This window comes from Littorina saxatilis, linkage group LG5 (genome assembly GCF_037325665.1).
Source record: "Littorina saxatilis isolate snail1 linkage group LG5, US_GU_Lsax_2.0, whole genome shotgun sequence".
Taxonomy (NCBI): domain Eukaryota; kingdom Metazoa; phylum Mollusca; class Gastropoda; order Littorinimorpha; family Littorinidae; genus Littorina; species Littorina saxatilis.
The window spans coordinates 1713584-1726594 of NC_090249.1; the positions used below are offsets into that span (position 1 = coordinate 1713584).

The 13011-nt window shown below is 43.3% G+C and overlaps 1 protein-coding gene across 1 annotated transcript in view; it reads left to right on the forward strand.

The window, feature by feature from the left end:
- The window catches only part of LOC138966044 (microtubule-associated protein futsch-like), a 61753-nt gene that overhangs the window by 29022 nt on the left and 19720 nt on the right, over positions 1-13011 (forward strand). Inside the window, exons 14-24 of the mRNA XM_070338132.1 lie at positions 4043-4160; positions 5008-5053; positions 5362-7352; positions 7410-8462; positions 8957-9045; positions 9389-9452; positions 9722-9783; positions 10209-10344; positions 10922-11078; positions 11581-11612; positions 12199-12312. Coding sequence (XP_070194233.1) covers positions 4043-4160; positions 5008-5053; positions 5362-7352; positions 7410-8462; positions 8957-9045; positions 9389-9452; positions 9722-9783; positions 10209-10344; positions 10922-11078; positions 11581-11612; positions 12199-12312 — 3862 coding nt within the window. The remainder of the gene's footprint in view (positions 1-4042; positions 4161-5007; positions 5054-5361; positions 7353-7409; positions 8463-8956; positions 9046-9388; positions 9453-9721; positions 9784-10208; positions 10345-10921; positions 11079-11580; positions 11613-12198; positions 12313-13011) is intronic.

Here is a 13011-nt window from a genome sequence, read left to right on the forward strand (position 1 = left end):
CATGCATGTGACAAGGATCAACCAGCAGCAGGTATGTTCTCCTCTTTACATGCATGTGACAAGGATCAACCAGCAGCAGGTATGTTCTCCTCTTTACATGCATGTGACAAGGATCAACCAGCAGCAGGTATGTTCTCCTCTTTACATGCATGTGACAAGGATCAACCAGCAGCAGGTATGTTCTCCTCTTTAAATGCATGTGACAAGGATCAACCAGCAGCAGGTATGTTCTCCTCTTTACATGCATGTCACAAGGATCAACCAGCAGCAGGTATGTTCTCCTCTTTACATGCATGTCACAAGGATCAACCAGCAGCAGGTATGTTCTCCTCTTTACATGCATGTCACAAGGATCAACCAGCAGCAGGTATGTTCTCCTCTCTACATGCATGTGACAAGGATCAACCAGCAGCAGGTATGTTCTCCTCTTTAAATGCATGTCACAAGGATCAACCAGCAGCAGGTATGTTCTCCTCTTTACATGCATGTGACAAGGATCAACCAGCAGCAGGTATGTTCTCCTCTTTACATGCATATGACAAGGATCAACCAGCAGCAGGTATGTTCTCCTCTTTAAGTGCTTGTGACAAGGATCAACCAGCAGCAGGTATGTTCTCCTCTTTAAGTGCATGTGACAAGGATCAACCAGCAGCAGGTATGTTCTCCTCTTTAAATGCATGTGACAAGGATCAACCAGCAGCAGGTATGTTCTCCTCTTTAAGTGCATGTGACAAGGATCAACCAGCAGCAGGTATGTTCTCCTCTTTACATGCATGTGACAAGGATCAACCAGCAGCAGGTATGTTCTCCTCTTTACATGCATGTCACAAGGATCAACCAGCAGCAGGTATGTTCTCCTCTCTACATGCATGTCACAAGGATCAACCAGCAGCAGGTATGTTCTCCTCTCTACGTGCATGTCACAAGGATCAACCAGCAGCAGGTATGTTCTCCTCTTTACATGCATGTGACAAGGATCAACCAGCAGCAGGTATGTTCTCCTCTCTACATGCATGTCACAAGGATCAACCAGCAGCAGGTATGTTCTCCTCTCTACATGCATGTGACAAGGATCAACCAGCAGCAGGTATGTTCTCCTCTTTACATGCATGTGACAAGGATCAACCAGCAGCAGGTATGTTCTCCTCTTTACATGCATGTCACAAGGATCAACCAGCAGCAGGTATGTTCTCCTCTTTACATGCATGTGACAAGGATCAACCAGCAGCAGGTATGTTCTCCTCTTTACATGCATGTGACAAGGATCAACCAGCAGCAGGTATGTTCTCCTCTTTACATGCATGTCACAAGGATCAACCAGCAGCAGGTATGTTCTCCTCTTTACATGCATGTCACAGGGATCAACCAGCAGCAGGTATGTTCTCCTCTCTACATGCATGTCACAAGGATCAACCAGCAGCAGGTATGTTCTCCTCTCTACATGCATGTCACAAGGATCAACCAGCAGCAGGTATGTTCTCCTCTCTACATGCATGTCACAAGGATCAACCAGCAGCAGGTATGTTCTCCTCTCTACATGCATGTCACAAGGATCAACCAGCAGCAGGTATGTTCTCCTCTTTACATGCATGTCACAAGGATCAACCAGCAGCAGGTATGTTCTCCTCTCTACATGCATGTCACAAGGATCAACCAGCAGCAGGTATGTTCTCCTCTCTACATGCATGTCACAAGGATCAACCAGCAGCAGGTATGTTCTCCTCTTTACATGCATGTCACAAGGATCAACCAGCAGCAGGTATGTTCTCTTCTTTAAGTGCATGTGACAAGGATCAACCAGCAGCAGGTATGTTCTCCTCTTTACATGCATGTCACAAGGATCAACCAGCAGCAGGTATGTTCTCCTCTCTACATGCATGTCACAAGGATCAACCAGCAGCAGGTATGTTCTCCTCTCTACATGCATGTCACAAGGATCAACCAGCAGCAGGTATGTTCTCCTCTTTACATGCATGTCACAAGGATCAACCAGCAGCAGGTATGTTCTCTTCTTTAAGTGCATGTCACAAGGATCATAGCTTTTGTAGTTAGGTACTGCAAATATGCAGGATTCTAGGAATCTGACTCGGTGGAAGAGGAATTATATCGCCCGGACAAATCTTGCACCAGACATGGCCACAGGGGGCACAACTCCGGGAGAAGCTTTGGGGCTGGAGTCCACACCTGGAGAAAACCTGGGCCAAGGTGCACAAGAAAGTGACCAACCCGGTGGGAGCCAGCCGCGGTGTTGGATTGGTTAAAATTGAGATTTGTTCTGATTTCAACAAATCGGGTCCCGTGGTTTGTTCTCACCTGTTTGGGTGGCACCAATTTTTGGCTCACGAAGTGTAGCCTATGCGATCGTAACTTTGTCTGTCTGTGCGTTTGTGCGTGTGTGTGTGTGTGTGCGTGTGTGTGTGTGTATGTCTGTGGTAGAAACTTTAACATTTCCGAGTCTATGTGTGAGTGGTTATCCAAGACTATGGATAAAGCTCGCATAAGATTACGTCACGGTCAAAAGTGTTTGACGTCAATTAATGCATCATGACGGCATGCCTCCCTGTAGTCTTTCTCTCTCGCGTGGTGTGTGTGGTCTCGGTCATTGTTATTTTGAGCGGGCCGAGACTATTTGGCAGTCGTGTCCCTGTACATGCAGACACAGACAGATCTAGATCTAGTGTCTCTCTTTCTTGCACAGTGTCACCTAAGCTTACTGTATGTGTGGGTGTGTATGTGTGACGGAGTGATTGAGTTTGTGTTACTGTTTGTCTATTTCTTACGTGAGCCTTGAAGGCTTCGCCTCTTGTTTTCCCATGCATCTCTGCCCTGGTGACCGGACAGTGGTAGACAACAAGATTAATGTGACTGCATGGCGTACAGATGTGAAATTTTTTTCCCATGCATCTCTGCCCTGGTGACCGGACAGTGGTAGACAACAAGATTAATGTGACTGCATGGCGTACAGATGTGAAAGAAGGGTAAGAACCCGTACGAAATGAACTTATAAGAAAACTTATAGGAACTTAAAAGGCAAAATCCTCATAGACTAATTGAGTCCAGAGTGCAGATTCATGGTGACCAAGCAAACTTTGGTGTTTTGAATAAATGTTCATCCTTTGATGAGAGCAGGCTTCCCACATAGACTGCATGTGAACATGTATAAAAACTTAGCAGATTAAGATATTACTGTTGAATCTGTCTATAACGACCACCAAATTGACTTTCCAAAAGTGGTCCTTATATGTAGACATGTGGTCGCTATGGAAAGGTGGATTACCGAACTTTCCGGGTCATAAGGCGCGACTTTTTTCCTCGAGTTCGACCCCTGCGTCTTGTATAACGAAGCGCCTAATCCGTGTATGAAATACGAAAAAAATCAAAGAGACCGCTTGAGTACCAGTCAAACAACTTGTGATAATGCATGTTTCAGCTACTAGGTACTGCCCTGCCTTTGATCTGGCCGCACACACAGATTTCCACTCTGTTAAAGTCACTGACCGGTCACTGACCCCGATGCAGGAAGTGTTTCCTCTCTCAGATATGACAGGGGAACCACCTCTCATGGCAAAAACTGGGTCATTGACCCCTGGGAAGAAGGTCGTGTCTTTTAACAAGGCCACCCAGCTATCACAATGCCTTTGATCTGGCCGCACACACAGAGCACACATAGTTTCACTCAGTTAAAGTCGGTCACTGACCCCGATGCAGGAAGTGTTTCCTCTCTCAGATATGACAGGGGAACCACCTCTCATGGCAAAAACTGGGTCATTTTGGTGCGCCCTATCGGCCCCCTGCGTCCAATGGGTGACTGGATTACAATTTTTTTTAAAAAGAAGGGGGTGCGTCTTAGATAACGAAGCGCCTTGTCACCCGGAAAGTACGGTATGTAGAAGAAAAAAGTTGTTTGGAATCTGGGGAGTGGTCGTTGTGGGCAGGTTTGACTGTATTGTTTTTCGTTGTTATGGGGAGAGGAAGGGGGGGGGGGGGGGGGGGGGAGGTGCTGGACAAAGTTTTTTATTTGATGGCTAACTTGTTATTGCAGAAAGACAAAAGCAAAGCCTACAGACAGTGGGATTTGCATCACTGGTGAGCAGAAGCCTCATGACTCGGTACCACCAAAATACACCACAGCCAAATCACGTGCTGCTGAGCCCACACAAGTATGTCAATCTTTATCCTTCTTGCTCCATCTTTTTATTTTTTTATTGTGTGTGTGTGTGTGTGTGTGTGTGTGTGTGTGTGTGTGTGTGTGTGTGTGTGTGTGTGTGTGTGTGTGTGTGTGCTATTGTACATCTCTGTGAGCTCCGGTGAGAAAGGGCGATTAATAAGTGATCATTATTATTATTCACTAATTATTGTTATTATTATTATTTATGGTCTTCCATAAATTAATTTATGTTACGAAATTCTTTTCAATATTTGTTAAAGGGTTTTCTCCCCATTACCTCCATCCACCTTCACACAGTCATACTATGAACAAACACTAACACGCTGATTGATGATTATTGTCGCTGGTTTTACTCAGCGACTGCATTTTTTTTAGCAAAGAATGCATTTTGATTCATACATCAATCAAAGAACATATATTTACAACATCAAATTTCTGGTATTAAAAGTTCAGCATGCAAGACAAAAGTGTCACATTATACCAGAAATTCTGTAAGAGCGGGATTCGACTAGATGTACACTTGCACTTTGTTTTATCACCCCCGCCTTACACATAGACCGATAGCTGCATTTCACCGGCTACGAGCAGCAGTGGGTTACATGGTAACATATTTGCATGAATACAACAAAATTGTCAAAATGGTTAAAAAAAACCGTTGGACATCACTTCCCCGTTTTCACATCAATATTAATTGTTATTACCCCTTTCTCTGCCCTGTACTTTTCAAATGTTTTTGTGTGAGATTTTTGACTAAAGTTTTATCGGTATTTGCATGGATGCTGTAGAGGAAAGTTGTTTTGATATTAGAATAATGTTGGGCGTTTTTGACTCTTCTCCAGAGCCAAAGAAGCAGGTCCACCAGCAGGCCAGGGAAATCACAAGAAGGTGAGTGTTTGTCATCATTTTAAAGAGATGTGACACACTCGAGATCAGATTATAGTTGGATCAGGGGTATAGTCTGTAGATGATATGCTGCAACAGGAATCTTGGTTCTAGCCTTAAAGAAATCAGTTTCTTTGTTTAACATTCAGTGAACTTCTTACACGACTCAAACAAGTTTATTCTGATCTGAAGATGATGAATGGGCAATTTAGATGTTTTCTTTTCTATAGGTGTGTGTGGGCGTGCGTGCGTGCGTGCTTACCTCTTGTTTGCTGTTACTTATCTGATATATCTTCTGTTTACTTGTTCAGATTCTTCACAAAAACCCAGGAGGACTCTGCGCAGCTCACAGAACAAGACTACCTCCTCTCAGCTACCGTCCAAAGACCCTGTCCCAGTATCCCAGGGGAAAGAAAAGAAAGCTTCCAGCAACGCTAAAAACTTTGAACAGTCACAGTCTGCAGCTAGTCAGATGAAACCATCAGTCAGACAAACTAAATCCTCTGCTGACAGCAAAGATCCTCAAGATTTGGGAACCGTTCCCTCTAGTTTTGATGAGTTCAAGGCACCCAAGGGCAAGAAAACTTTGAGTGGGACTACAAAACTAGCCAGCTCATCCAGTTCAAACCAGAACGTGTCCGACACTCAGAGTTCAAGAAAGAGATCCAGCTCAAGGACTGATGTGTCAAAGAATTCTTCCGATTACGAAAATATGACAAGACCTAGAAAAGATCAAGAGGCCAAAGCACTGCCAGAGGATGAGAAGATGGAGGAATCTGGTAAAGATAATGAAAAGACCAAAGCACTTCCAGAGAACGTACTGAGAGAGAGCACTAACTGGCTGAATATACCCAGGGAAAGGGTGTCGAGTTCAGGGGAGCAGTCTTCATGCCAGGCTGTAAAAAGACCAAACAGTTCCAGAGAAGAAAACAGAACAGCAGCCCCTCACGCGGGAGAGAAAGAAAATCAAAGCTCTTCTGCAGGAGAAAATGAACACCGACGCTCTTCTACAAAGGAGAAAAAAAGTCGAAGATCTTCTGCGGCAAAAAAAGAAAATCGCAGCTCTTCTGATGCTAGACTCGATGCTGGGCCTGTGGCTAATTCACCCCAGTTGCCGCAAGCGCATAGATCAAGAAAGCCTGCACTGGAGACATCAACAACCTTCCTTGCAGACTTTCCCAGCCCTGAGAAAATGAGGAACGTAAGGAATGACTTTGAGACGGAGTCGAAGAGACAAGAAAAAGAGATTTCATCCGAACGTATCATGTCAAGTGATAGGAGAAAAAGTACTGCAAGAGGAGGAAAAGAGATTATGCCTGAGCATGACACAGCAAGTGGTAACAAAAAGCATGCTGCTAGAAACGGCAATCATGTACCAGAAGTTGTTGAAACCATCAGAACGACCAACACAGAAGCAGTAAGGGAAGAGACGGGACATGCTGCAGATAAAACAGAAAAACAACATAGCTCAGATAAAACTGAAAAGCAGGAGAGGAAACGTCGTAAAGACCGTGAAAAATCTAAAAATGAAGAGCAGAGCAAATCCACAAAGAAAGAAGAATTCATTCTGAAAAAATCGATGGCCGATAAAAACACAACAGAGGCCATGCAAGGCAAAAGCTATGAGCGTAAAGAGAATGTGGCTGGCACTAATTCTGAGAAATGTGGACAGTCAAGCAGTGGACAGCAAGTATCAGACCTGTTTAGCAACACAGGAAATAAACGGACATCAAAGGATTTCACCCAAACAGCCCAACCACAGAAACCAAACACGGAACAAAGCAGTCATTCTAAGACGAACGGATATAATGCTTGCGAATTTGCTGCAGATGAACTGAATAAAAACCAGACACCTCTTGAAAGTGATGATGACGATGACGACTCCATAAACTACAAGTTTGTCATTGAAGATGAAGGGGTGGTAGAAGACTACCAGGGCGACGATCCCGATGAAGGAAAGGCAGAGGCGCAAAATGGGATTGACAATTTTCAACAACAGATACCTGAAGCAGCAAATGGAAAGGCAGCAGACACTAGTGAGGCTATGAGATCTACAATGAGATCACCGATTAGAAAGAATCTCCTTCAGAGTGGCAGTGACACTCTTCAAACAGCAGCAGCTGTTGCAGAAATTTCAACTGAGTTTCTCGGTGATGAAGAGAATGATGAGGATAACGTAGACTTCAGGTTTGACCTTGACACTCCAAGAGAGGCATCTCAGCAACTACCCGCTGGATCTTACAAAGAGAAAACCAGTGAGAAGAGACTGGTTGCTCCAACCAAGAACCCCACCAGTACTGAGGTTAAAAACAGTGAGAAGAGACTGGTTGCTCCAACCAAGAACCCCACCAGTACTGAGGTTAAAAACAGTTTTACAGACAGCTCTTGTCAAAAGGAACACAGGAGTGCTCAAAAGAGTCAGTCAAAACATGGCCAAGGCAGTCATATAAAGAGATGGTATAGTCTACAGTCTGAGTCAGATTTTGCAGAACAGAGTAGCGACAATCTTCAGAAGCTTCAACAAAGTGTGAAGCCCGCAGAGAAAAGACTTTTGCAAGCCAAGATAAGCCACAACGTACAATTGGATGCAAACAATGTCCCACCCTCGAAAAACCTAAAGCCTCAAAAAACTGTGAGACCCACAGAGAAAAGCCTGATGCCAGCCCCGCCTAAACACAAGAAACAACCAGATGAAGATTTAGTCCCACCCTTGAAAAACCTGAGAAAGAGGGAGCCCAAATCATACAAAGAGCTTGACGAGTCTACAATAGACCTGGAAGTCCGAGAGGATGATAGAACACCTTCAAGAAAGCAAATCTCATCCAGATCAATGATTTCTGATCAACCATTCATGTTTACACAAGCAGAGCAGAGAACGTCGATTCAGCAAAAGAGCTTTGTGAAGAAGACTTTTGTCATGTCTTTTTCCAGCACTCAGGAAAGAACCCGCACAAACAACTTTGAAGCTGACCCATACAGTTTTGAAGTGGAAAGCGAATCACAAGAATCTTCCGACAAAGCAAGAAACATCAGAACTAAACCTCGCTCAAAAGATAAATCACAGCAAAGTGCTGCAAAATCAGCTGCCAAGAATACAGCCCAACATACAGAAAGCTCTTTTCGTCGAGAAACATTGGCAACACCAAGAAATCATGAGAAATTGGCCACACCAACCAACACATTGTTTACCTGGGACGTTGATGATGATGATGATGATAATGATGATAATGACGCAGATGTTGAGGGTTCTCAAGAGAAGGAGCTCAGGCCGAGAACAAAACAATCTGGGCGCACTTCTCTGAGCGGCAACGAGAGCAGTCTGCTACCCATCAAGTTCATCACGCCTGACCCAACGATTGTGCGATCAGACGACAGCCAGAATCAGGTGTCCCCTCGCCTCTTCTTCAGCCAGGTGGGAATGTTATACAGTGGACTCCCCCCTTCCCTTTACAACCTCTATAAATCTGAGAAATTCAGGTCTTACAAAGGAGGGAGTCTTAAAATGGAGGTAGATTTGCAGAGGTTATGCACAGAAAATCTGAATACGCAAGGTCTTAAAGGGGAGGTCTTAACTTGGAAGGGGGGTCTTAAAAAGGGTTCCACTGTACCATGCAGTGTGTGATTTTCACACACAAATCTGCAGTGAGTCGAGACGACACTTTGAACTTTTTCTCAAAGCCAAAAATTGAAGATGAAACTCAAAACGGATCGACTTCTAACATTCAAACATCTTTAAGTGATGATTTATCATGAAGTGAAAGGCAGTAAGTAAGTAAGTTATCATGAAGTTTCAAAAACTCCTATCAGTGCTACAAGACATTTTTGTGCACAGGATGTCGCCTTGGACCATTGAAACTTTGTTTTACATGCCTTAAATGTCTTGAACATTTTTTGTTTGTGTTGCAGCGCAAGAAATCCAAGGAAAGGAAACCTAATCCAGCATTCAGTGGGACACGGAACGTCTCTCCTGATGTGCAAAAGAAAAGTAAAGAAAGGTTAGACAGATATTTTGATCTTCTTTCAAAGCTGGATAGTTTGTTTACTTATTTTTAACAAGAGTGAATTTGGAGAGAGGGATTGTGTGTGTTATAGTAGGGGAGATGGAGAGAGAGTGTGTGTGTGTGTGCATGCGTATGTGTGTGCGTACATGTGTACATGGCTGCATGCATGCCTATACACACAAAGAAGTGTAAAGAAGCATGGCCAAGTGTACAAACTCCTGTATGCATGCATGAGGATAATTTTGAAGTATTGGATTTGCATTGAAGCTGATGATATTGTAAATGTTGTGAATCACACTGTTGAAACATGCGCCTGTAATCCGTCTTTCTCTTCTAGGCACACCAAACAAAGTTCAAAGAGGAATGCAGACGTCAAAAAGAAACCAAGAGGAAGAAAATATGTAAGCATTTGGTTTACTTTACATGAGCTTTATTTGATCGCAGATGTTTTTCCTCCCCCCCCCCCCCCCCCCCCCCCCCCAACAACAAAAAACACACACCAAAGCCCAATTAAAAGAATTTAAGAAATAAACAGATTTAAAAAGTAACAAATGCTACCATTATTCTTGTTTTTGTTACATTTATTCTTGTATGATTGACTGAATGTTGACAAAAGGACCATGTTGAGATCTGCTTGGCAGATTCCAAACAGAGAAGTTTGTCATTGCAGAGAGGATCTGATGAGGACTCAGCTGATCATATCTCCGATGCCGAAACTGTGCTGGATAAAAAGTAGGAGTTGTTCCTTTGTCAGGGTTACTAGTTCTTTCCTCTTCTTCTTCTGTATTCTTGGGCTGCAACTTCCACATGCACACATGTTTTATTACAAATGGGGTTATTACATGTATGACTGTTTTCTCCCCGCCATATAGGCAGCCATACTCAATTTTTGGGGGATATTACTAGTGTTTAGTTTAATCTAGAGTAAGAGCCCCTTTTACTCCACCACACCTCTTCAAAATCCTGACAGAATTATTTCCGAACATCGTCTCTTACAGTTAAAACACCCCATCAAAACCCTGAGAACACGGGGGGAAGCTGCACTGTTTATTTTTTGTCGTGTAAGCCTCTCACTGACCTTCACTGTGTGTGTGTTTGGATCTTTAAGTTAGTGGTTGTGTAACATAGCAGACTGTGTTCAGATCATTGTCACACAGGAGTGAAGTAAGCTGGATCGCCAAGCACGAGTCGCACCCACCACCTGACCCGAAGGTGAAGAAGACCTACAAGAGAAAACCTGGCAACCCCGTCTCTCCAGGCAGCTCCCCTAGTCTGGCGTTCAGCTGGCACAAGGCAAGTGGGAATGAGAATAAAATGTCATTTGATGTGATAAACTGAGAAGATTGCAGTAGTATATATATATGTACTTCTTGTTTGGACACAGTTATCTATTGGGGAAACAAAACATGCTGGCAAGAACGTTTGCACTCTCACACTTACACAGGCACAAGTACTGTGCGCACACATGTGCACGCATGCATAAACACACAAATACACACATGTTCGCACACACACACACACCATCTCCCCCAGACAGAAATGCACACACACACCATCTCCCCCAGACAGAAATGCACACACACACACACTCTCTCTCTCTCTCTCTCTCTCTCTCTCTCTCTGTCTCTCTCTCTCTCTCTCTCTGTCTCTCTCTCTCTGACACACACACACACATAGAGAGATAAAAAAAACTTATACAGTTAATAAAATAATGTTAATTTACAGCTGTCAACTTCTATTTTGATTTGCATCGGTCTCGAATGGCATTAACTGCTGAAGAGACGATAAACAATAATAACCAACCAACCAACCAACCAACCAACCAACCAACCAACCAACCAACCAACCAACCAACCAACTTCTATTTCAGCCGACAGAAGAGCAATCCCAGCTGGACTCGGTGACCAGTAGCCCTGAGCCACAGCCGGTCACACCCAGACAGCGCAGCAAGAAGATGTACAGCCCTCTGGACATCACACTGGGACCAACCACACCCAACTATCTGTCTGCAGCTGGAACCTGTTCTAGTGAGTCGTGGTGTTCGTCTGGCTCATTGCATGCATGTCTGTGTCTGCAGCTGGAACCTGTTCTAGTGAGTCGTGGTGTTCGTCTGGCTCACTGCATGCATGTCTGTGTCTGATTGTTGGTCTGTCTGTCTGTCTCTGTTTGTCTGTGTTTATATATGTCTGTGTCTCTCATTGTATCTGTTTTAGCCTGTGCCTGTTTCAAAGTGTGTTTGTGTCTACATGTGCATGTGCAGAATCCCTGTATATATGCAGGCATTGGTGTCTTCCTGTCTGTCAGTCTGTCTATCTCCATGGTTGTTATTGTGTCTGTCTAAGATCTTTAACGTATGCATTAGTCTTTTTGTGTGCATTTGCACCTGAGGGTGGGACCATTCCATCCCCTTTGAGTGGGCCTCGAACCTGGGCCTCGAACCCACACCAATAGTGATGATTACAAAGCCTGTGCGCTACCGATTAGCTACTGACCCACCCTCAAAACTGATGAGTTGTATTCTCTTTCCAGGTAACCGTGTGAGGACAAGCGCAAAGAGTAAGGTTAGTAAAAAAAAGACTGCAGTGCACCATTCTTACATGCCAAGACTGGTATGCCAAAAGATTTGTGACTATTGTTTGTATAGCAGAAGCCCAGCTTACATACGATGAAATTAAATCATTCTGTTGTCGTACATGCATCATAGAATGCAGCTTGGTAGTGTCGTTTCAGTTCACACAAAACTCATGGTCATTTTAGTAGGAGGGGAGAAGAATATCTTGCAATCAATTCAATAATAAGGATCTGGCTGCATAAAAATACGTGCGGTTAATACACTATGTTCCAAAATAACTCTTGTCGGGTTTGTATTGGTACTCTTGCTTTTACTGAGGCAAACTTCCCCACGTGACATTATAGTCTAGTGACTAGCGAGTGGACAAGGAGCATGTGTGGAAAGTTTGCCTCACTAAAAGCAAGAGTATTCACTCTTTCACACCCCATAGAAACACGACAGTTATTTGTGAACATTCTATTCTGTGTATGCAAAGGGAAGAAGAGTCTCCCAAATGGGGTTGCAGAAAAATGCAAACAATTCTACTGGGAGGTCAATGCTGCGCAGGTGTTATATTTCTGATGCCATTGTTTCAGACATCTCTAACCTCTTCTCTAGCAAAGAGGACGTCACTTGTTGGAAGTGCTGTAAGCAAGCAGTCTTTCCAGTCTTTGTTTAGTCGAAGCTTGGCATCGTCCAAGTCAGTTGAAGTATGTAACGGCAGTTCCAAGGGTTGTTTGATTTGACTTTGGATTAATGAGTGTTTATGTTAAGTTTTGGTTGTGAATTGGATCTACTGGTAAGTATGACAGATCAAGATAGCCACCTGGAAAAATGTGTTAAATGAACACTATCATGTCAGAAGTTTCTACCCATGGTCAAGTGCAGAGCACTTTTTAAAAATATTTCTTTCTGTTGATTCTTACATTTTTTTCTGATTGATTCAAATTTATATGATTTTGTGTTGAATGTTTCATCATGACTTCAGCTGTTTTTGAAGAATTTACTGATTTTGTTCTTCTTTTTGTCTTGGAATATATGTAATAAGACAGTAACACATATTGTTGAAGCAAAGAATTGTGCTGGAACTAAACTTAGCAAAATAATCATTGCTCAACTTGGCTATGTGACACACCTTTCGGATCAAAGATTTCTTTAACAGGGATCACGTGACTGCCGCTTAAAAAAGGGTACCCCAAAACCAACCTGACAAAAGCATTAATGCTTTAGTCAGGTTTAAAATTTGTCGCAATAATTGTTTGGCACAGTTTATTTTCAAACAATTTTACTTGGTGAGGAGCTGGGAGAGAAAAACAACAAATCTGAAACTTAGATGCTGCTCTCATGGGCACTGATTAGCAATGTTTTTGAAACTGATAAGACATTAGTATTATTGTTAGGATAATAGA